Raw genomic sequence first — 22,009 nt, 5'->3', positions numbered from 1 at the left:
CTTCCCTCTCTAAACATTGTCTTTGTCTTTTGCTTTATTTGTCTTTCTCCCTTGGTCACTCTGTCTCTTTTTCTCTTTTCCAAGGTCTATCTTCTCAGCCATCCTCGACGACTTGAATGTCGACCAAGCCCCGTGGAGAGCTTTGGCCTCACTTGTGAGTAGCTCTTTACAAACCAACCACACATTCAAGACAAATGATTGCTTTTGTATCAAACCACTAGCAAAATACAGTGGATTCTCGTTATAATGAAGTCCTCGGGACTAGCAATTTTCTTTCGTTACATCGAAATTTCACTGTAACCAAACAAATAAACAATAAAGAACAAAGAGCGGATAATGTTGCTGCCAGAATTTTTACTTTGTTGTAACCAGAATTTTGTTATTTGTAACTGTGTTGGTTATAACGGGATTGCACTGTAGCAGTTGTGGAATGTTTGCATCTATTTTTAACAATATGAAAGACTGAATCATATGAAATCTGTTTGTGTACCATATTGGTGAGACATGTTAATCATTGCATGCTGTAGGCACTTCTTCATTAAGACACATTAATGTTCATTAAAACCACTATGATATGATTAGTGGGTTAATGATATTTGGGAATGTGAGGTCATTTTTTCGGTTGTTGTGTAAGCCACGCTGTGTTGGTGGTGTTAAGTACAAATGTTGAGCTTTTTATGTCATATTACAGCTACGGTGTACACCAAGTCCCCCAGGAGATGTGTCTTTCATATGTCATCAATCTTTCATGCTATTCTTTTTTTTTCACTTTTCTGCAGAGTCTTGTCCCCCCCAAAAAGAGTAATGCTTTTAAAAGGTGACAAGGGTGAACTTTTAGGGGGTTTCTTGGGTTCTATCATATGTCTGATTGTAATGGGACTTCTTCCATTCAGTATACACTAAAGTCAATTTTAACAGCGCAGTTTACTTCAATGTCTTCCACTTTCTCAGGGTTGCATGGCAGCAGGCAGATATGTCTTACATGCAAATATTTTGTTACTGTTAGCTCATGTTGGAGACCACTCCCCATCTGCTCGTAGTTAGGCATAAAGAAATATCAGGTTGCGATTTCAATAAAGTATTTCTACCCCATTTTTTTTTCTGCTCGCCCAGCAACACTATTTAGTGGCCGTATGCAGCTGATGGCTGCTATGGACAGGTGACCACTAAAGGCAGGTTTGACTGTACATGTACCTTCTCTCTTCTTTTTTTTCTCCCCCAGGATGAGGCACTGGAGTTTGCTGCCAGTGTGGGTTACCCATGCCTCCTTCGGCCTTCATTTGTCCTCAGGTGAGAAAATACTGCTGATAGCTGATCATGTGTTTGGTGATTGTGAGTGTGATACAGGTGCTGGTGCTGTGCTGTTGGTGTTGGTGTTATCTCCCCAACATTTTTCCACCTTCGTCTCCTGAAAACAAAAAGAATATACATCCATATATATCTATCGCTTGCTGACTATTGCCAGCTACCTGGCATAAACCACGAGGGGTCGGCATCTTTCACCCGTTATCTTGTGTGAGTAGGTTGGTGGACCATTTCAAGAGGTTAGTACCCTGCTCTTTGCGATGAATGACTGAAGTGGGATCTTTTACTTTTAACTGGCACACTGGACCTTTGTTATAATGTCCTTTCCGAGGGATGGAGTGTTTTGCTTCTACTAGTGGCTGCGGTGTTATTACATACAACACTGCTCAGCTAGACTCTGGAATCCAACCTGAGTCATTATACCCCCGCATACACAAAATGTATGTGAAAAAGTGTTGCCATGGTAACCACAATTTTCCCCAAACCTTGTGAAGTGAACTATTTCCAGTGTTTAAGCATGCGGTATGTGGTATGCGAACTCCTCCTACAGTTTTGAAGCAGTTTTGATGAAACTTGGGATACATGATAACATTGAGGTGTGGTAGATGTGCAAGACATGTTTTTTTTTTTGTGTGATTGTCGGAGAAAGTGTTGCCATGGTAACCACAATTTTCTCAAAAACTCATTGAGTGAACTACCACAGTATTTAAGCAATTTATTTCAAATTTGGTATGTATAATGATGTAGTTATGCAAGACACACTTTGTGTTTGTACCTGACAAGGCATTGCCACGGTAACAACATATTTTTTGAAAATTGTGTGGTTTGAACTACTTCCACAATTGTGAAGCCATCAAACTCGCAAGGTACTCACAAGATACTACACACACACACACACACACACACACGCACACACACACACATACATACACACAATCAAACCCTGGTTCAATGTTTTTTTCATAGTAGTCTGGGTTGTGAGAGTGGGGGTTATTAATCACCTTTAGTGGTATTTCTAGTTACCTCCGCCAAGGGAGGAGGTTATGTTTTCGTTACCATTGGTTTGTTCGTTAGTTAGTTCGTTGGTTAGTTAGTTAGTTTGTCTGTGTGCAAAATAACTCAAAAAGTAGTTAACGGATTGGGATGAAACTTGCAGGAAAGTTTGAGAATGACACAAGTAACAAACGATTAACTTTTGGTAGTGATCCGAGAATTCTGTGGGAATTTATGAAGGATTTTTGATATTTTGGCAAGTAGGGTCAATGAACTTGGGAGTTCAGGCTGCGCGTATTTGAGGTTTGCATGTGCGCACTAAAGTGCGTGCTGTAGTTTCTGCTAGGGTGAGGCGCGCCGTGCAGCTGAGGGTTTATGACGTAACAAAGGCTTCTGTATTAGGAAATGGGCGACTTTCAGCACACAATACTACATTATGTACGTATCTGTATGGGTGGAAATCACTGATATCTCTATGGAAGAACAAGATCAGACAGTGGTGGAAATGAGCTGCATGCTTGGCGGAGGTCTGCGCTCTCAGAGTGCTTCTCTAGTTTAGATTGGGAGGCAGACGCACTACAGACTATTAAAGCTAGCGAAAATCACCGCCCGTCCTGAGAAGAGGGAAACTGCTACTGAAATCCAGCTCTGACTCTCGATCAAGTTAATGGAGGAAGTACTGATCACTGCCTTCTATTGCTTGTCACCTTGTGTACCACGGCAAGTTTCGCGGGATGTTGGCCTCAAATTGCATGACACGAAAGTGACTGTGACCAGGCCGAGGCGAACAGGAATGAAGATACAAGACTCGCTGATTCATTTCTTACGACGATAAAGAAACAGGGTGTAGAATAATGATAAATCTCATTGTCATTAATCTGGTATTTATAGAACAAGGTACATGTGTAATGTTCATGAAATTAGCATGATATTAGAGTACAATTTAAAGGGAAGCAGTCCTGAGATTTTCACTGTACTGATAATTAAGAAGAGTAAAAAATATAACCTTTCACCAATTTATATGCGTGGACATCAAAAATTGTCTCCGTACGCGATTTTCAAAAAATAATTCCTGCAAGCGATCGTATAAGAGCCTGCCAAAAGGTGCAACGTCATTGATGCCCTACTCTCAAGTTGACAGCCGTGCCTCAGAAAACCAATTTAAGTGTTCAAAATGATCATATCTGATTTTTTCATAATATGTGACAACATGTGGTTTTATTATTTCAAACAAAATATTTCAAGCTTATTTATATATACAATTAATATAAAAATAAATAGTAAACATGTATTTATAAATAACTAGGGATGACGAGCAGAACGGCGCTGGAAAGAGTTGTGCATCGATGACGTATGACTCTCCGCCAAGACTTGCTCATTTGCAGAGTCACACTTTTTTAAGCGAAATGTAGGAGCTTATTTGGTGATTTGAAAGTTTGTTTTTTATGAAAGTAGTTCATTGGAGGTACCAACAACAACATATTTTTTTAAATTTCGTGAGGACTGCGTCCCTTTAAGATTTGATTCCATACAGATCAACCTTGGCTGCTTGGATATATAAAAGTTCACTAAGTGTGCCCTGTAGTCCTTGAACTTCTTTGTTTAACATAAGTAGACAATGGAGTCTCTAACCTCCAACCCTCTAGAAAATTGGAAACTTATCTCACAGAGCTCTTATCAATGTTTCCTGCCATGACATAAAAACATTGCATTCTAGAAAAATCTGTCATTGTATTCCTTTCAAATGAAGAAAATGCACTTAGTGCGTGTATTCGCATGCTACACTAAACATTCATTCTCACAACCTTCTTTTCACAATTACAGCTTGTAAACATAGGAAATGTACATAGCTTAATGCAAATGCAAGTAAAAATCATGGAAAATTACTTTATATAGAATTAACCCTAACTGCACTTGGGGGGGGGGGGGCTGGGAGGCCCCCCCCCCCTCCCCTGAAGTCTTGCGCACAATTTGATACCACATTTGTCCATATCGGACCTACCTAGGGGGTGTTATGAGCCAATTAGTATGCGCATGTCATTAAAACGGCTAATCGCTGCATATATTTGTGTACAGTTACATACTGTCAATAGACCATGGCTTGCATTACTTTATAAATTTTGCTCAGGAATTGATTTTCCACTTGGTTCATGCTTCTATATTGTTCTGAAATAAATTGGGCAAAGTTTAGGAACAATGATATACATAAGGAAGATAAAACAATAGAAAACATAAGAAATAAAAACAATACAAAACATAAAGTTTTTTTTCTCGTTTTTTTTTTTTCTCTCTCTGATTTATTTCACATTTAGGAAACATTATTCTTCATTATTACACAGTTTTCATGTAATTTTGTACTTATTTAGGCTGAAATTATGAAAATATCCCTCGATGCATAAAATACGCATTATGAATAATTAATTAGCTAATTATGCAAAAAAAAAATACATTATTGATTAAAATAAATTACACCGTCAGATTCAGCACGTGAAGATCTATCAGCTTGCAAATTTTCAAGTTCATCGGACATTGCGTGTCCGAGATCAATGGGGGGGGGGGGGGGGGCTTTCCAGGCCCCTCCCCCCAGTATTTTCATGGAGCCAAATAGCCCAGTACAGTAAGGGTTAAGTGTATCAAAGAATAAACTCTCCAAAGTGAGCAATTGAATTTCAAGATAATAATGTAGAATTACAATTAATCAAAAACTTACTGGTACTTACATGTATAATGTATCTCTAAACAGTGAACAAAGTGAATCACAGGATTATATTCATTTACAAGTGCATCAAAGAACATTTGTGACCCGCTACAACAAAATGGTCCTAAAGTCACGCACGGTCGAAGCCGTGAAAATTGAGTTTGAAGTTAGAGCATCAAAATTGGTCAAAACTTACGATTTTCTGAATTTGACATATTATTAGAGTCTGACATGTCTTCTATCATCTGTCGAAATTTTGAAGCAAAATGATGAAAGGAAAGACCAAAAAATAGCGTTTTTCTGGGCCATGTTTTTTTAGCGTTTCAACGAAGCAGAAACTGGTTCGAACATTTGGATTGAGCGCCACACATAGGCTCCGCCCCTAACAACAACCAGAGTGATCTCATTGGTCAGTTTGCTGCTTGCCGCTAACTGAAGCGTGAAGCTCGCACACTGCCCAGTCGACTGGTGCGTGCGGGCGGGTTGCGCTATGCCTAGCCGCTTCTCCTGACATCCTGGTCACTGATTGGTCGGTGAGGAAACCGCCGACGCTGTGTTTGAATGAGCATTTCGGGGGTTGCTAGGGCTTAACTTCTATTGTCCGGAGGTGAATACTGACTTGCGTGTCTCTTGATTGTGATTGCGTCGCAAGGAGAACTTTTAGGGCGCTTTTCTCAAAACAGTGATTTCCCAGACGTCTTGACATGCTCTCTTTTAAACATCGATATCTCCGCAGCCGATTGTTTTTATAAGACGTGTTATATATCAATTTAAAGCAGAAAGATTAGGGAATTGTGTCATGCAGTTTTCAAATAATCGACCTCGCCCGACTTTAGGATCATTTTGTTGTAGCGGGTCACATTTACTCAAAAGTGAGCAACGTGAATTAAAGGACTTTGTAGAATTACTAGTACATCAAATTATAATTACCTAAAAGTGAACAAAGTGAATTTACAAGATTATATACATATGCAAGTATATGGAAGAAGAATTACTCAAAAATGAACAAATTGAATTACAAGATTATATACATATGCAAATACATCAAAGAACATTTACTCAAAAGTGAACAAAGTCAATTCCAAGATTAGTTACATTTACAAGTACATGTACAATTTACAAGCACAAGATTATATAGAATTACAAGTTCATTGTAGAAAAGTTACTCAAAAGTGAACAGAGTGAATTACAGGATTGTGTAGAATTATAAGTACACTATGGAAGAACAATTACACAAGAGGTGACAGGGTGAGTTAGAGGATTATGTAGAATTATGCGTACAAAGAATCATTTCTCAAAAATTGATCTAAGTTTGATACACAAGATGGCTCATAAGATGACATGTTTCTCTAACATTTCAAGAACTTTACACAATAAGATATAAATGTGATGGAAATTAAAGAAAATATCTCCATACTGCCGTTAACCCTATTCTAACTGGGCTATTTGAAACCAAGTTTTTATGGGGGGGGGGGGGGGAATCAATATGACCCCCCTTCAGATTTTGTATATACAACTTTACACTGTTAAAGCAAATGAAGATGACAAAAATTAGATGACTGAACAACAAGTAAGAGCAAAACTGTGTGTAATCAGGAAATATGTTCCACCTTCCCTCCCCACCCCACCCCCAAGAAAAATTAGCTTAAATTGTTGAAAATGCCAGGAAAGTCGCTGGATTTGTAGAATTGTGAGAGCATAAAAGAATGAAGTTATATGGAACGAAGTACATGGATAAGTAATGGACTGTAGAGCAAGCATCCAGTAGTATTTCTTCTTTGGTAGCATAAAAAGAAAGAAAGAAAAACAAAGAAGTGATTTCAAAGTTATGCAAATGTTGGAAGTAAAACTGATGCACATGAATGATTAAATTAATTTTGATTTTTTTTTGTTTGTCTTCAGGGAAATGTGTTTGTAAGTTTATCAATATATCCTTTTGTTGTGTAGTAAGCAAATAGTCAATGTTGGTGAAGGTGATGGGACAAGCTGTCACTTCTGAGGCGATCTCGATGTACATGTAGCTATCTTTCCGAAGCGCAGCTGAGGAAAGATAGCGTACACATTCAGATCGCTGAGGAAGTGATAGTTTGTCTCATTGCCTGAAACTAAAAGTTGATTATTTGCTTTATATTCCACATCTAGGGTCCTAGATATTCCCATTGTATTCCACATCTGAAACCGTTTTAGCTGTCTTAGGGTATCCTCAGGGCTTAGGCTATGTAGTTTACTTTATGATGTATGCGAGTAGATGACAAAACAACATATTGCTCCGCGCCCCGTGCGTGACACCGAAATAAAAGTGCGTTGCACTGTCACAGTGGTCTATCACTTGACCCAGGTCAAATGATAGACCACAGAGCAACACACTATCATTTCGCGCGTACTCAAAATTGTAAGTTATATCACGCGTTCGGACTGTGTGGACTAAGATATCAGCGAAACAGAATGACTATCATCGTAGAGTGTAACAAACTTTTATTCTCAGGTGATGTGATGGGCAAAACTATGCTTTATCACGTGATCAGCTCTTGACCAATCCAATAGCAAGATTCTTAGTATGTAGAATATAATTCAAATTAAAATAACTGATACAGCTTTGTGAAAGCAAGAGACCACAACATTCTATAGAGCATGGATCGAGCGCATGATGCAGCTCTCCTCTGTATCATCTTCGGAGTTCACGGGATCAAACATTATTGAAATATCCATCGGGGAAATCAAAAGTTACTCTTGGTGACAGGGCATTTTTGTACGCTGCACCAAAAATATGGAATAATCTCCCTTTGTTTGTAAGACAAGCAGTAAGACAAGCAGTATTTTCTGTTTGAATTTCTTGTATGCATGTCATTTTGTAATGCGCAGTAGAGTATATTATTATAGTAGCTGCGCAATATAAATGTCCTTTCATTATCATTATCATTTTGATTCTTTGGTTCCAGCTAGACTGGTAAGGCATGATTGATTTGTGGATTTGACCGCATGCACTTCTCAAAATAGGCCCAGAACAAGTCTTGGCCATCAGGGTCCTCAGTCCAGAGCAAGTTAGGCCTGTCTCTGCTCAGAAAGAGTCTTACCAGATATGGCAGCCGCTCATCTGGTATTTCCTCCAAAAATACCAGGATGACTTTGTCAAGTCCTGTTTCATTCACATGCTCCAGAGCCACTCTGACCTTGGTGATGAACCAGGCATTATCAGCACAATGGTTGCTAAGTAAGAGGACAGTCTTGTAGCTGTTCTCAATGATGTGGTGGACAGCATCAATGTAGTACATTGTAGCCCTGAAAGCTTCGTCGCCATATGCAACCCGTTGGAGATGGGGCATCCTTTCTTCCAGTGCAGGTTTCAGGACATCGTGAACCCAGTCGTCATCATCGCCCTGGTACATGATGTTGAGCTGATACTCATAGTCATCTGTCTGTAGGTCTTCTTCTTGTTGGTTATAACCCAAGACAAAAAGCTTTAGCAGGAAGATCTTGTAGTTCAGCCACCAGCGTTTCCTGTAAATCACAAGTCCCAGGATGGTAACTATGACACCAGCAAAGATGAGACCAGATATGAGTGGCGTGTCGATTCCACAAAAGTCACTTGGATGAAATGCTTCAAGTGGAAGATTCACAAGTTGTTTGAAGGAAGATTCTGAGCATAGGGTTTCATTACTGGGGGAGGTATCAATGTTGGTTGTTTGGAGCCAGTTTCGAAACCACGCCAAACTGCAGTCACAAATTAATGGGTTGGTGGATATATCAAGGCGGATAAGGGACTCTGGGAAATATGTGTTTGCAGAAATTGTAGTGAGCTGATTTACATGAAGGTACAACCGTGTTAGATTTGGTGTGTCAGTGAGTAGATTTTTGTCAAACTGAGTGAGCATATTCACCTGCAGAAGCAGTGCCTGTAAGTTTTCCAGTCGTTCAAAAGAATGTGGATAGATTTTGTGGATATGGTTTGAATATAGATATAGTTGTTTTAGGGATAATAAATACGAGAACATCCCTGGTGTCAAAACAGTGATTAGGCACTTGCTTAAGTCAAGTTTTTCAAGTTCACGTAGTGGTTTAAATACCCACGGGAACTTGTGCAAGTTAGTAAAGTAATTACCCCATAGAACAAGGTATTTTAGTGATTCCAGCCCAGTGAAGACTGACATATTGTGATGCTGGCTTACCAGGTTTGTGATATTCAACTTTGCTTTTGACATAATTAGTGCTCTCATAGATCTTGCATTTGTGAACTGACGCAGTGATGGGAGGATATAAATCCGTGTCATCCTCAAGTTTAGATAGTGAAGGTTTCTCAAACTTGCAAAGGCACCGTTCAGAGTGAGGTACACTTGAAATGAAAGATCGATAGCTTCTAAAGAAGTAAGCCTGATAAATGTGTCTTTCTCTATGGTATGGATGTGGTTTCCTGCCAAGATTATTTGACGCAAACTGAGCAATCCTGCAAATGTTTTATTGTTTAAAGATGGTAACCCATTGGTTTTCATGTCCAGTTTGCACAAGGAATTGAGATCCCATGGTCCTGTGATGTTGTTTATGCTGTTTGAAAAAAGGTCCAAATATGTAAGAGAGGGAATGCCATGAAATACAAGGGGGTTTAAAGCTGTAATACCATTTTTAGACAACAGGAGATTTGTCAAGTTCTTGGTGCAGGCAAATGCACCAAGAGGCAAGTGTGAAAGGTGGTTCTTTTCCAGACTCAAGTCTGTGAGTGAATTCAATCCACAGAATGAGGCATTTGTGATTGAGACTAACCTGTTGCTCTCGAGGTCCAAGAAACGCAGGTTCTTAAACCCCCAAAATGCATTGCTCTGGATTTGAGAGAGTTTGTTTAACTGGAGACTGATTGCTTTTAAACTGGGGAAGTCTGCATACTGGCCTCTGTGTGTGAGGGGTTGTAAAGTGTAAATATTTGCATTTTTTGTCCATATTTGAGTGATGTTATAATTCCCCATGAAAGCTTTCATGTCAAACTTAAGGAGATTAGTATTGTTCAGATTGAGATGTTTTAGGTGGTGAAAATGGGAGAAGAGTTCTTGGGGAAGTTCAGAGAGTTTGTTGTCAGTCAGGTTAAGCTCGTTGATGGAACAGTCTCGGAGTGTTGCAAAACTCTCATTGTGAAGATGCACGATCTTGTTGTGGGTGAGATCAAGCAGTGATAGGTATCGACAGGAAGAGAACTGAGTGAAGCTGATGTTTGTGATCAGGTTGTGGCTGAGGGAGATGTTCCTCAAAGCTTTAATGGACCCAAGAGCATTATTTGGAATCTCAATCAGTCTGTTGTAGGACAGATCGAGAATTGAGAGATGGACATTGTTATGAAAAAGGGCATCTGGAAGTCGACTGATGTTGTTGTAACTCAGATCAAGCACTCGTAAGTCTAGGAGCAGCTCAAACGATTTTTCCTTGATCTGATTTAGAGCGTTCCTTTGCAAGAGCAGGCTTTGGATCTTCTCATATGCAACAAATGAAGCATTTGTGATGATCACAATTTTGTTGTATGATAAGTCAAGCTTGATGAGGTTGTCTGGAAGATTCTGAGGGACATCCGAGAGGTTGAGGTGAGAGCAGTCTGCTTGAATTGAGCCCCCTGACTCTGAGAAGGTGCATGTGGAAGGAGATTGTACCCAGTGGCCAGCAATAAGTGACAAAGTCATCAGCACACTAAAAAACATGGCAAGAGTACCTCCAGCCATCATGATTTCCAGCTGAATCAGCACACACTGATTTTATTTGTGATGCCGTAGTCTTGGCCACACACAAAATTAACTGCATTAAGGTCAACAAAAAGCTGTAATAGACAAGGGTTTCCGTGAGATCTTCTTGTAAGCTTGATTTAATTGTCCTCCATTTTCTCTGCTGGTTCCATGAGCTCTCTGAAAAGTGTGGCGAGGGAACAAAAACAAAATCATCATAAGTACGCATTACATAACTTCCAAATTCTTATAAATCAGAAACTGGACCTGAAACTTATGTCAATGGATGTTCCATCAATTAGCAATCAGCTTCATATGGCATCCTTCTGATGAAAGAATATCCTTTTAAAATATGTGAAGTTGCAGGAAGGGGGGGGGGGGGGGGGCTCAATGTCAATCTATCAACATGCGTGGGACCGGGCAATCCGAGAGATTCAGAGTCATCTATCATGCACTGAAAGCACATCAGTGCATGAAATTCCTGCACAACTTTACATAAAAGGAAGGGATTCTTCCAGTGGAAGGATGCAAGCAGAATAAATGCTGATTGTTAATCGGCAAAATGCCGTGTGACGTAAGTTTCAAGTCCAGTTTCTGATTTATAAGAATTTGGAGGTTACACTTTGACTAGATGAATAGTAGTCTACTTTAATAAGCTCACACACTACATACAACTGTGTACATCCAGAAAGGTAGCATTGGTTATATCTTGTAACTATCCTCCCAAACACGTATTCAACAATTCTTGTAATAGGTATTTGGATAGATAAATATATTTGTTTGAAAAGTCAATGCATCTCAATTCCCTAGCATTGCATTTTAGGGATAATCAGCTTTACCTGAATTATAGTACAGTGAAACCCTGTTATAACGAGGTCCGTGGGACCGGCGATATTACCTCGTTATAACCGGTACCTCGTTATAACCGTACGCATCAAAAACAAAGAAAAACATAAGCATGACGTCATATACCCATCAATGAAACTTAAGAACATACCTTTGCGTTGTTATTACACAATTATTGAGTGTTATTATTGAGAGAATAAAGGGAAATTATTTGTGAATTAGATGAAAAAATAGGGGCTGAAATGATAATTCTTTATTGTAGTTCTTGTTTGTTAAGTTTTTTCTAAACACCAGCGCAAATATATAGAGTAACATACAAGCCTTGTTTACCGTAACTTGCTAGGTATTTTTACGCTGTTGGTGCCCAGTGGGAATGCGATGATTTTCATGAATCATTTCGGCTGTAATCTTGTACAATGTATGATCGTTGCGCCCAAATTGATTGAAAATGCGTTGTTTATTTTCTTCCGAAAATCTCTTCGCGTTTTGTACGACCGTTCTTGAAAAATATGCGACAGGATTGAATGTGGGAGGTTGTCATCCTTTTTACGCAAATCTGTACCTGGTAGACCATTCTGAAAGAATTGTGATAATGAACAAACCCAGATCTATTCAAACTAATAAATGCGTTTGTTTCTTTTTCTGATTTAGGTTAACATATGTCATTCAACTTTTTTTACGCTACTGTCACCTGGCGAGATCGCGATGATTTCAGAGTAACATACGTGCGTTGTTTACCGCTAACTTGCAAGGTATTTTACGCTGTTGGTGCCCAGCGGGAATTCTATAATTTCATGAATCATTTGGCTGTAATTTTATACAATGTATGATCGTTGCGCTCGAAGGGATTAAAAATGCGTTCTTTATTTTCTTCCGAAAATCTCCTCGCGTTTTGTACATCCGTTCTTGAACTGTTGAATGCGTTTGTTTCTTTTTCCGAGCATGGATTAAATAGCTTAACATGCGTTATTCAACTATTTTTATGCTACTGTCACCCGGCGAGATCGCGATGATTTCATTCAATATTTTTATGATAATGAACAAATCCAGATCTATTCAAACTAATACATGCGTTTGTTTCTTTTCCTGAACACCGATTAAGTAGCTTAACATGCGTTATTCTACTATTTTTACTCTCCTGTCACCCGGCGGGATCGCGATGATTTCACTAATTATTTCTGCTTTGATCATACACACTCATATTTGAATTATCATTTGTTAAATGATAATGAACAAATCCAGATCTATTCAAACTAATAAATGCGTTTGTTTCTTTTTCTGAACACCGATTAAGTAGGTTAACATGCGTTACTCAACTATTTTAACGCTACTGTCACCCGGCGGGATCGGGGGCGATGATTCTTTTTTATTTTGGCTTTAATCATCCAAACTCATATTTGCTCAAAACCAGCAAAATTGTAAGTCGGAATTTAAATTGGAAAGGATATAATGATGAGTTGCACACGCATTCCAATTGTCCATTTTTGGTCACAATCGTCGCTACATGAAAAGTTTTTGAATGCGTTATCTATTTTTTTCTCGTTGCGCTGTGGTCTGAACTCATATCACGCACGCGTTTCTCGCGAAAAAGAAAATCAAATGATTATGTTTAATAATTTAGTAGGAACATTGGAAGGTATTCCTGTGTCTTATCGCTCGATTAAGAAGAAAATATGGAAGGAACGGTTCTCTGCAAAACGGGAAAAGACGTGGATAGCGTGAATTCAGTTTTCAATGTTGCGTTTGTCGCGTGTTTGAAAGCGGCAATTTGGTCAAGAAATGGAACCTCGTTATATCCGATCAAATTGCTTATGTTTTTCTTTATCATGATTTACCGAAATTGTCCTCGTTATAACCGGAATCTCGTTATAACCGAACTCGTTATAACCGATTCGTTCTGCCATAGGTTTACACGCAAAGGAAAACGGGACCGACACGATCACCTCGTTATAAGCGGTTCCTCGTTATAACCGAACTCGTTATAACGGGGTTTCACTGTACTTACCTTTTTGTGATCTCTGTTGTGTGACCTTGTCATTCACAGTGACTTGACATTTAAGCTCAAGAATGAATAATGTCTAAAAAATCTACAATTTTCATTAAAACCAGTTATTTGAATGCCACTCTCATAAGAGAATCTCTTATACACCACTGTATCATATGTGATAACTTCCAGTAAGTTCTAGTCTCTGAAGTACGCAAATTTTAGGCAGCACATGATTATTAGTATGAAAGTTTGATTTCTTCAGCTAGTGTGCAATGACTGATGAAATAATTCATGCGATAAACTAACCTCTTTGACTCGTCCCTCAAAGTGCTAAAACCAAGGATGAGATCTCCAGTATCCTCTGGAAATAAACTGACTTTGACCTCAAGACAATCTCATTGTCCGAGTAGTACAAAACCCAGCTCTGTGGTGGGATGGACACGAGCTGGCGCTATATCGGTGAAAGACCTTGCCAGGTTGATGCATTGTTTACAAATGTATACATGTACAGAATCAGTCAGTATAAATATTTAGTCTTTTAATTATGTCATGACTGTCAGTAGCTTCATGGTTTCATGAAGAAAATGTTGAATGCACATGTTAGTCATCAATATTTGATATGAAATCGAAAAAAAAAGCGTACATTTTCAAATTACTGCTCTGTGGTGGGATGAACACAAGCTGGCGCTATATCGGTGAAAGACCTGGCCAGGTTGATGCATTGTTTACAAATGTATACATGTACAGAATCAGTCAATATAAATATTTAGTCTTTTAATTATGTCATGACTGTCAGCAGCTTCATGGTTTCATGAAGAAAATGTTGAATGCACATGTTAGTCATCAATATTTGATATGAAATCGAAAAAAAAGTGTACATTTTCAAATTACTGCTCTGTGGTGGGATGGACACAAGCTGGCGCTATATCGGTGAAAGACCTGGCCAGGTTGATGCATTGTTTACAAATGTATACATGTACAGAATCAGTCAATATAAATATTTAGTCTTTTAATTATGTCATGACTGTCAGCAGCTTCATGGTTTAATGAAGAAAATGTTGAATGCACATGTTAGTCATCAATATTTGATATGAAATCGAAAAAAAAGTGTACATTTTCAAATTACTGCTCTGTGGTGGGATGGACACAAGCTGGCGCTATATCGGTGAAAGACCTGGCCAGGTTGATGCATTGTTTACAAATGTGTACATGTATAGAATCATTCAGTATAAATATTTAGTCTTTTAGTTATGTCATGACTGTCAGTAGCTTCATGGTTTCATGAAGAAAATGTTGAATGCACATGTTAGTCATCAATATTTGATATGAAATTGAAAAAAAAAAGTGTACATTTTCAATGAATGTCGCAGAAATGTGATAAAATAGAGAAGCATAGACAGCGTTCGCCAATCATGTCATTCTGATGTGCAAAATGAAGAGGCTGTGTGCCGTGTGCCAAAAGTTTCACATTGCCCAGATTTGGTGTGCTGAATACTGTATACCTTTTATGCCATATATATTTAGCAAGTCTAAATTTTCGCGAATCAGAACTTCCCGATGATTTCACCAGTGGTTAAATTCGCGATCCTAGAGTCCTGTACCGAATGGAGAAATGTATTACACTTATGTCACATTTGTAGCTTGATCAGAGTCAATATTTTTGTGTGTCTTTAATTTCATGAATAGCGTGTGACTCCCGAAATTTGCAAAAAATAAAAACCTCGCAAAATATTCAGCGTATACAGAATGTAGCAGAGTGGGACAAAAATGAAGTCTCTTGACATTGTGATGGGAAACTGAAACAGTGGGATCAAAGAGAATGATAGAAACTACATAATTTTAATAAAGTAGCTGCTAGCCCAGTAGATGAAAATTCCACAAAATTAACTTTCCTAGCAAATTATGAAAGAGCACTTGACTAAGCGGACTAAGTAGGTAAATCTTACAGAAATTTTGACCTCTGTGATATTACCTAGCTAATATAATAACTTCACACCATCTTTCTCACTCACCCTCTCTCTCTCTCTCTCTTTCTCTCACACACACACACACACATATGCAGAGTCACAGCATACACATTTTCAAAGTCTTTATAGTAGATGCACACACACAGACATGCATACATGCAGTGTGTTATATGATCGATTGTGGATGAGTACTTTGTGTTCAGATTGGGTTGGCTGACGGCTCCTCCATTTTGACACAGCAATTCGAAGGAGCGCACCCTCTAGTGTTATAAAGTATACAGTTTGTCTGTGATCAACCCACTCGACAACAGCCTGTTTAAAGAAGCAATTTCCCATGTTCAATTCTTACACTTTCGGTTTTCTCTTCCACTCCTTTTTTTTAAGCTGAATTAATGAATTTTCTCTAGGTTGTAATTACACTTGTACCACAAGCTACATGCCGGAAGGACCACTGCTCTGATGTCAGCGTAAGAAGCAAATCATAGAATGTTTCCAAAATATTTCCTTGTCCCATTGTCCTTTGTTGCTCGTAGCTGTGAATATCCCATACCAATCTTTCTTCAGTGAAAGGTTTCTCTTTTCCTTTGGCATAGCAGTAAATATATTTTGTACCAATTCACAACTTTTCATTTTCCTGCATCAGTGAATGGTGTATTCTTCATATTTATATGCCTTTTTTTAAGATTATGTGGGATTATATTGTGTATCGTATTTATGTTCACTTGTGCATCAACTCATGTACACTTATTGTGATACTGAAGAGGTTTTTGCACAGATTGATATATTTTCTTTAGATTGTTTTTTATACAAGTGTTTTGTTTTGCTATCCTTCATGTACTGTAGATATGCATGTATTTTTGCAATCAATGAAGTAAATGTATAGATTGAAATGGGTTAAGATTGTATTGTACTGTTTTTTTTTAACACTATACATGTAAGCCTAGAGTAACATGCACTTTAATTGCATACAGAAGAAATCTACTTTGTGTGATATTATTCCAAATAAGTACACAAATTTATAGTTCTGATATGTGGTGATTCTGTGCCATGCAGGCATTTAAAAGAAAATGAAATATATTGCTGATTAAAATATAATCAATTTAATTGCTTTCATCTCTTTTCTTTGTTGCATTGCTTTAAGATTTCATCAATTTTCATCAATTTCATTATGGACAATAAAATACAAATATGGTAGTACACTGTATGGCTATTTCTTTTCCACATATTGCATTACACTTCAAAATATATTCACTATGTGTCAGAAGTATCCTTCAGCATACCATATTACATGTACAATGTAATCTCCATATCCCAAAACACAATACATAACTGACAGGATCAGTAAATACTGCTATAAAATAACTTGCATACATTTTGGTGAACACTGAACAGTTAATATCACCAGCCATACCGGTATTTTTTTTTTTTTTTTAATGGATGTCGGTAAAAACAATTAATGAAGCACTTAAAGGAATGTCCTCATGGAGTTGATGAGATTGAGAGCTGCCAGACAGTGGCATGATTAACAACAATCTCAGAAGCTTCTTGCCGTCTTCGGCAAAACTGCATGTTTCTTGTCAAAATTTGAAGAAACTAAAACTTTGAACTATGAGGTTGCTCAGAATACGAATCACAGGATTTGGCAATCAAAATCCATTCGTGGGTTCGTACTGGGCCAACAAGGACAAGTTGGATCAGCAGAAAAAAAAAAATGGGTTGGTGTGAAGCCATGATGATAATGATGGATGATAATTATCATTATTATTGCAATTGTAGATTTATATTGCTCAGTTTTACAGGATTATACTCAACTGTGCATACCAATACACTCAAAATAAGTGAGAAAATTGATTATGAACTGAATCTGAAATGGAATTCTGATGATACCAGAAAGTCTTAATGTAACAATTATGATAGCAAACTGCATAGTTCTAAATATATACAATTGCAAATGAATTGATGCATTATATCTTACAAAATAAAGTACAAACACATGTCTAGAAGTGCATGAATATATTCATCATTTTTTGTGCCTTGCAATGGTTGGTAGTTAGTATTTCCATCGGTCTACTACACATATAGGCATTCATCACTCATTTACCTGTTGAGAATGCTCTGATTTTGCTACAACACGCCTTTCCCATGGACACTTCCACGAGTAGTCTTCAATGGGTTAATTCATTAACTGTGCTCCTGTTTCTATCAAAAGTATCACAATCACATTTCAGCCGACAACCAGCCTGGATTTAAAAACAAACAAACAACAAAACAAAACAAAACAAAACAGGAAGGAGCTTTGAAAAATCTAAAAACTACTTCCCCAGAACATATTAATTCTTAAATCCAGAAACATGCAAGTGCAATTTTAGTATATGATGGGAATCATTGCTCAAGCAATTTTATTTGCAAAATGCAGTACTTTACAAATGTTTTGGCAGGTGAACTGTCCTTCTATTTTTTTTTCTAAGTTTTTGCACATTGTTTCAGAGTTATCATGGACAGTAATAATAGACAACATGTACGTGTATGTCTTACCATTAAGCAATGTTACATGTCTGTCCACAAGTGTCCACTTCAGCAATTGTTATTTTTGTGACACAAAATTTTTGATGTTTTGGAGTTTGCTGCTCCCCATTAGTGGTGTATATTCAAGGGCAGATGAGTTTGAGAAGTCACCTCAACCATAAGGAATTGTGTGTTGTTGTTTTTTTCAGTGACCATGCATGATTACACAATCATTGTTCAAACATCTGAATGTACTTTATTAAGAAGTCAGATGTAAAAATGATTTGACTGATTGGTTGAATGCTTATTATTTTCTTCTCTAAATAATGTATCTTGTCTGATTAATAGTACTTTGTCTTTTGTTACTGAAGCTTTACATTTAATTACCAGAAAAGATTCCTTTGTTGTAGTGGTCAAATCAAAATGATCAATATAATAATAGTAGCAAGAGGCCGAAACTTTTTTGATTTTCTAATCTGAGTTAGATTGGAAGAGCATGATTGATCTGTGGATTTGACCGCATGCACTTCTCAAAGTAGGCCCAGAACAGATCCTGACCGTCATGGTCCTCGGTCCAGAGCAGGTTAGGCCTGTCTCTACTCAGAAACAGTCTTACCAGGTATGGCAGCCGCTCATCTGGTATGTCCTCCAAAAATACCAGGATGACTTTGTCAAGTCCTGTTTCATTCACATGCTCCAGAGCCACTCTGACCTTGGTGATGAACCAGGCATCATTAGCACAGTTGTTGCTAAGCAGCAGGACAGTCTTGTAGCTGTTGTCGATGATGTGGTAGACAGCGTCAATGTAATACATTGTAGCCCTGAAAGCTTCATCGCCATAGGCAACCCGTTGGAGATGAGGCATCCTCTCTTCCAATGCGGGTTTCAGGACACCATGAACCCATTCATCATCATCATCATGGCACATGATGTTGAGCTGATACTCATAGTCATCTGCCTGTAGGTCTTCTTCTTGTTGATGATAACCCAAGACAAAAAGCTTTAGCAGGAAGATCTTGTAGTTCAGCCACCAGCGTTTCCTGTAAATCACAAGTCCCAGGTCAGTAACTGTGACACCAGCAAACATGAGACCAGATATAAGTGGTGTGTTGATTCCACAAAAGTCGCCTGGATGGAATGCGTCAAGTGGAAGATTCACAAGTTGTTTGAAGGAAGTCTGTGAACACTGGGTTTCATTTCCTGGAGAGGTATCAACATTGGTCATTTGGAGCCAGTTTCGGAACCATGCCAAGCTGCAGTCACAAGTTAAAGGATTCTGGGAGATATCAAGGCGCACAAGGGTCTCAGGGATATATGTATTTGCAGAAATTGTAGTGAGATGATTTGTGTGAAGGTACAAATGTGTGAGATTTGGTGTGTCAGTGAATAGTTTTTTGTCAAGCAGAGTGAGCATATTATCCTGCAGAAGAAGTTCGTGTAGGATTCTCAGTCCTTCAAAAGATTTTGGATAGATTGTCTGGATCTGGTTTGAATATAGCTGTAGTCGTCTTAGGGATGATAAATGAGTGAAAATTCCTGGTGTTAAAATGGCGATGTGGCATTGGTTTATTTCAAGTATTTCAAGTTCTTGTAATGGTTTGAACACCCAAGGGAACTTGTGCAGATTTTCCAAGTTATTTCCCCATAGATTGAGGGATTTTAGTGATGCCAACCCAGAAAAGACAGTTAAATTTTGGTGCACTCTTACCAAGTCCCTGATACTCAACTTGGCATTTGACATGACTAGTGTTTTCACAGAGCTTGCATTTGTGAACTGATGCAGAGATGGAAGGAGAATCCGTGTTTTCTCCAAGTCTAGGTAGTTGAGGTTTTTCAGTCTTGCAAAAGCACCATGTAGTGTAAGGTGCACTTGATAAGACAGGTCAATATATTCCAGGGAAGTGAGTCTAAGAAATGTATCTTCCGCAATGGTATTGATCTGGTTTCCTTTCAAGACAAGTTTATGCAAGCTGGGCATTCCTGTAAATGTATCTTCATTCAAAGACAGTAGCCTATTGCTTTCCATGTTTAGTGTATGCAAGGAACTCAGATCCCATGTTCCTTCAATGTTGTCTATATTGTTCGAGAAAAGATCCAAGACTTGAAGGGAAGGAATGCCATGAAATACAAGGGAGTCCAAAACTGCAATTCCATTTTTGGACAGCAGGAGAGTTTGTAGCTTCTTTGTACAGGCAAATGCATGAAGAGGCAAGTGTGACAGTGTATTCCTTGCCAGATCCAAGTAGATGAGTGAATTCAATCCACAAAATGAGGTATTAGTGATTGACGTTAACCTGTTGCGCTCAAGGTCCAAGTAGCGCAGGTTATTGAACCCAAAAAATGCGTTGCTTTGGATTTGCGAGAGTTTGTTTAGCCTTAGACTAATTGCGTTCAAATGAGGAAAGTCTAGATTTTGGCCATTGTGTGTGAGAGGGAGTAACATGCGAAGGTTTGCGTTGTTGATCCATATTTGCTTGATGGTATAGTTCCCCATGAAAGCTCTCATGTCAAATGCGAGGAGGTTGGTATAGTCCAGATCGAGATATTCCAGATGGCGAAAATTGGAGAAGAGTTCTTTGGGAAGTTGGGAGAGATTGTTGAAGTTCAGTGTGAAGTGTTTGATGGAGCAGTCTCCAAGAGCAGCAAAACTCGCTTGGTGAAGTTGCGTGATCTTGTTGTGGGTGAGATCAATCTGTGAAAGCTGTTTGCATGAAGAGAACCGAGTGAAGCTGATGTTTGTGATCAGGTTGTGGCTGAGGGAGATGTTCTTCAATGCTCTAATTGAACCAAGAGCATTATTTGGGATCTCAGTTAGTCTGTTTTGAGACAGATTGAGGATTGAGAGACGAAAGTTCTTCTGAAAGAGAGCGTCTGGAAGTCTACTGATTTTGTTGGAACTCAAATCAAGCACTCTCAAGTCTTGAAGTGGATCAAAAGATCTCTCCTCGATCACCTTCAGGGTATTCCACAGCACAAACAGGATTTGAATCTTTCCATATGCAGCAAATGAAATATTTTTGATGGTCGCAATGCTGTTGTATGATAAGTCAAGCTTGTTGAGATTGTCTGGAAGATTCTCAGGGACAGCAGAGAGGTTGAGGTGAGAGCAGTGAGCTTGCAGTGAGCCGTCCAATCCAGAGGCGGAGCATGTGAGAGGCGATGGAGATTGATCCTGTTCCAAGTTGTCTGCACAACATGACAAAGTCAGCAGCATGCTCCAAAACACAACAACAGTACCTCCAGCCATTGTGGTTTGCAGCAAAATAATTCACTCTATATTTGCAATGCTCTGTGCACTCATTTTGTGTCTGTTGGAGCAATCTACAATGTATGCCACTGAGTGGGCAAGAGTGAGCAGCTTCCTTTGTTCGTTCCTTTCAATTCCATTTTTTCACCACATTGTTTCCAAATAAGTTTAATGAGCTTTATCTAGTTCTTATAGCCAAGAGCTACATCCAAAAGTGCCATTACACTGAAATGAATTCCTGAACGGGAGATGTGCACAAATATGTTTCGTGCATGTCCTGAGCACCGGCTTTTGTTATTGCAGCCTTCGTTAATTATTGATTTGCTTAGTCATGGGTTGATTTCTTTTCATGTGGTGCTCTCTCTGGAGAGGTTGGTGATATTTGTCCAGTTTGTAATCAAATGCTATATTTAAAATAATGGGGCTACATAATGTATATCAATAGGTGAAATAAGGGAAGTTTTAATAGCGTGTGCCATTGAATTTCCTCGTCCCATGCTGTCATTTTGCCAATGGCTGGGAAACAGGAATTAATCTCTGTTTGTTAAGGCCTTTTGCCTCCTAAGGAATTTATCGTTAGGGTCATTTTCTTCAGGAAAGATGGATCAAAATATAAATTGCCTGACTTCCCATTTCAGGACAGAGTCATAACATCCTTCCGCTTCATTCAGGACTGAGTTTGTGTGCTCGAGACAAACACTGTCTTTGGAAGTTGTTGGGTTCTCCATCTGTAAGATAAACTTTGTCCTTCCTGATTTCATGTGT

The 22,009-nt window shown here is 38.5% G+C and overlaps 3 protein-coding genes across 3 annotated transcripts in view; 1 reads left to right on the top strand and 2 right to left on the bottom strand.

Annotated features, from left to right (window-relative positions):
- Positions 1 to 22,009, top strand: part of LOC140245104 (carbamoyl-phosphate synthase [ammonia], mitochondrial-like) — a 132,958-nt gene that overhangs the window by 29,162 nt on the left and 81,787 nt on the right. Inside the window, exons 24-25 of the mRNA XM_072324701.1 lie at positions 85 to 154; positions 1,223 to 1,290. Coding sequence (XP_072180802.1) covers positions 85 to 154; positions 1,223 to 1,290 — 138 coding nt within the window. The remainder of the gene's footprint in view (positions 1 to 84; positions 155 to 1,222; positions 1,291 to 22,009) is intronic.
- LOC140245426 (toll-like receptor 3) lies at positions 7,936 to 8,868 on the bottom strand. The gene has a single exon (XM_072325006.1). It carries the CDS (start codon positions 8,866 to 8,868, stop codon positions 7,936 to 7,938), a length of 933 nt encoding a protein of 310 aa, XP_072181107.1.
- Positions 18,479 to 19,528, bottom strand: LOC140245407 (toll-like receptor 3). The gene has a single exon (XM_072324984.1). It carries the CDS (start codon positions 19,409 to 19,411, stop codon positions 18,479 to 18,481), a length of 933 nt encoding a protein of 310 aa, XP_072181085.1. The 5' UTR covers positions 19,412 to 19,528.

This window comes from Diadema setosum, chromosome 22, assembly GCF_964275005.1.
Source record: "Diadema setosum chromosome 22, eeDiaSeto1, whole genome shotgun sequence".
NCBI classification, from domain to species: Eukaryota; Metazoa; Echinodermata; class Echinoidea; order Diadematoida; family Diadematidae; genus Diadema; species Diadema setosum.
Note: the sequence above shows the minus strand (reverse complement) of the source record. Positions and strands in the feature narration are given on the sequence as shown.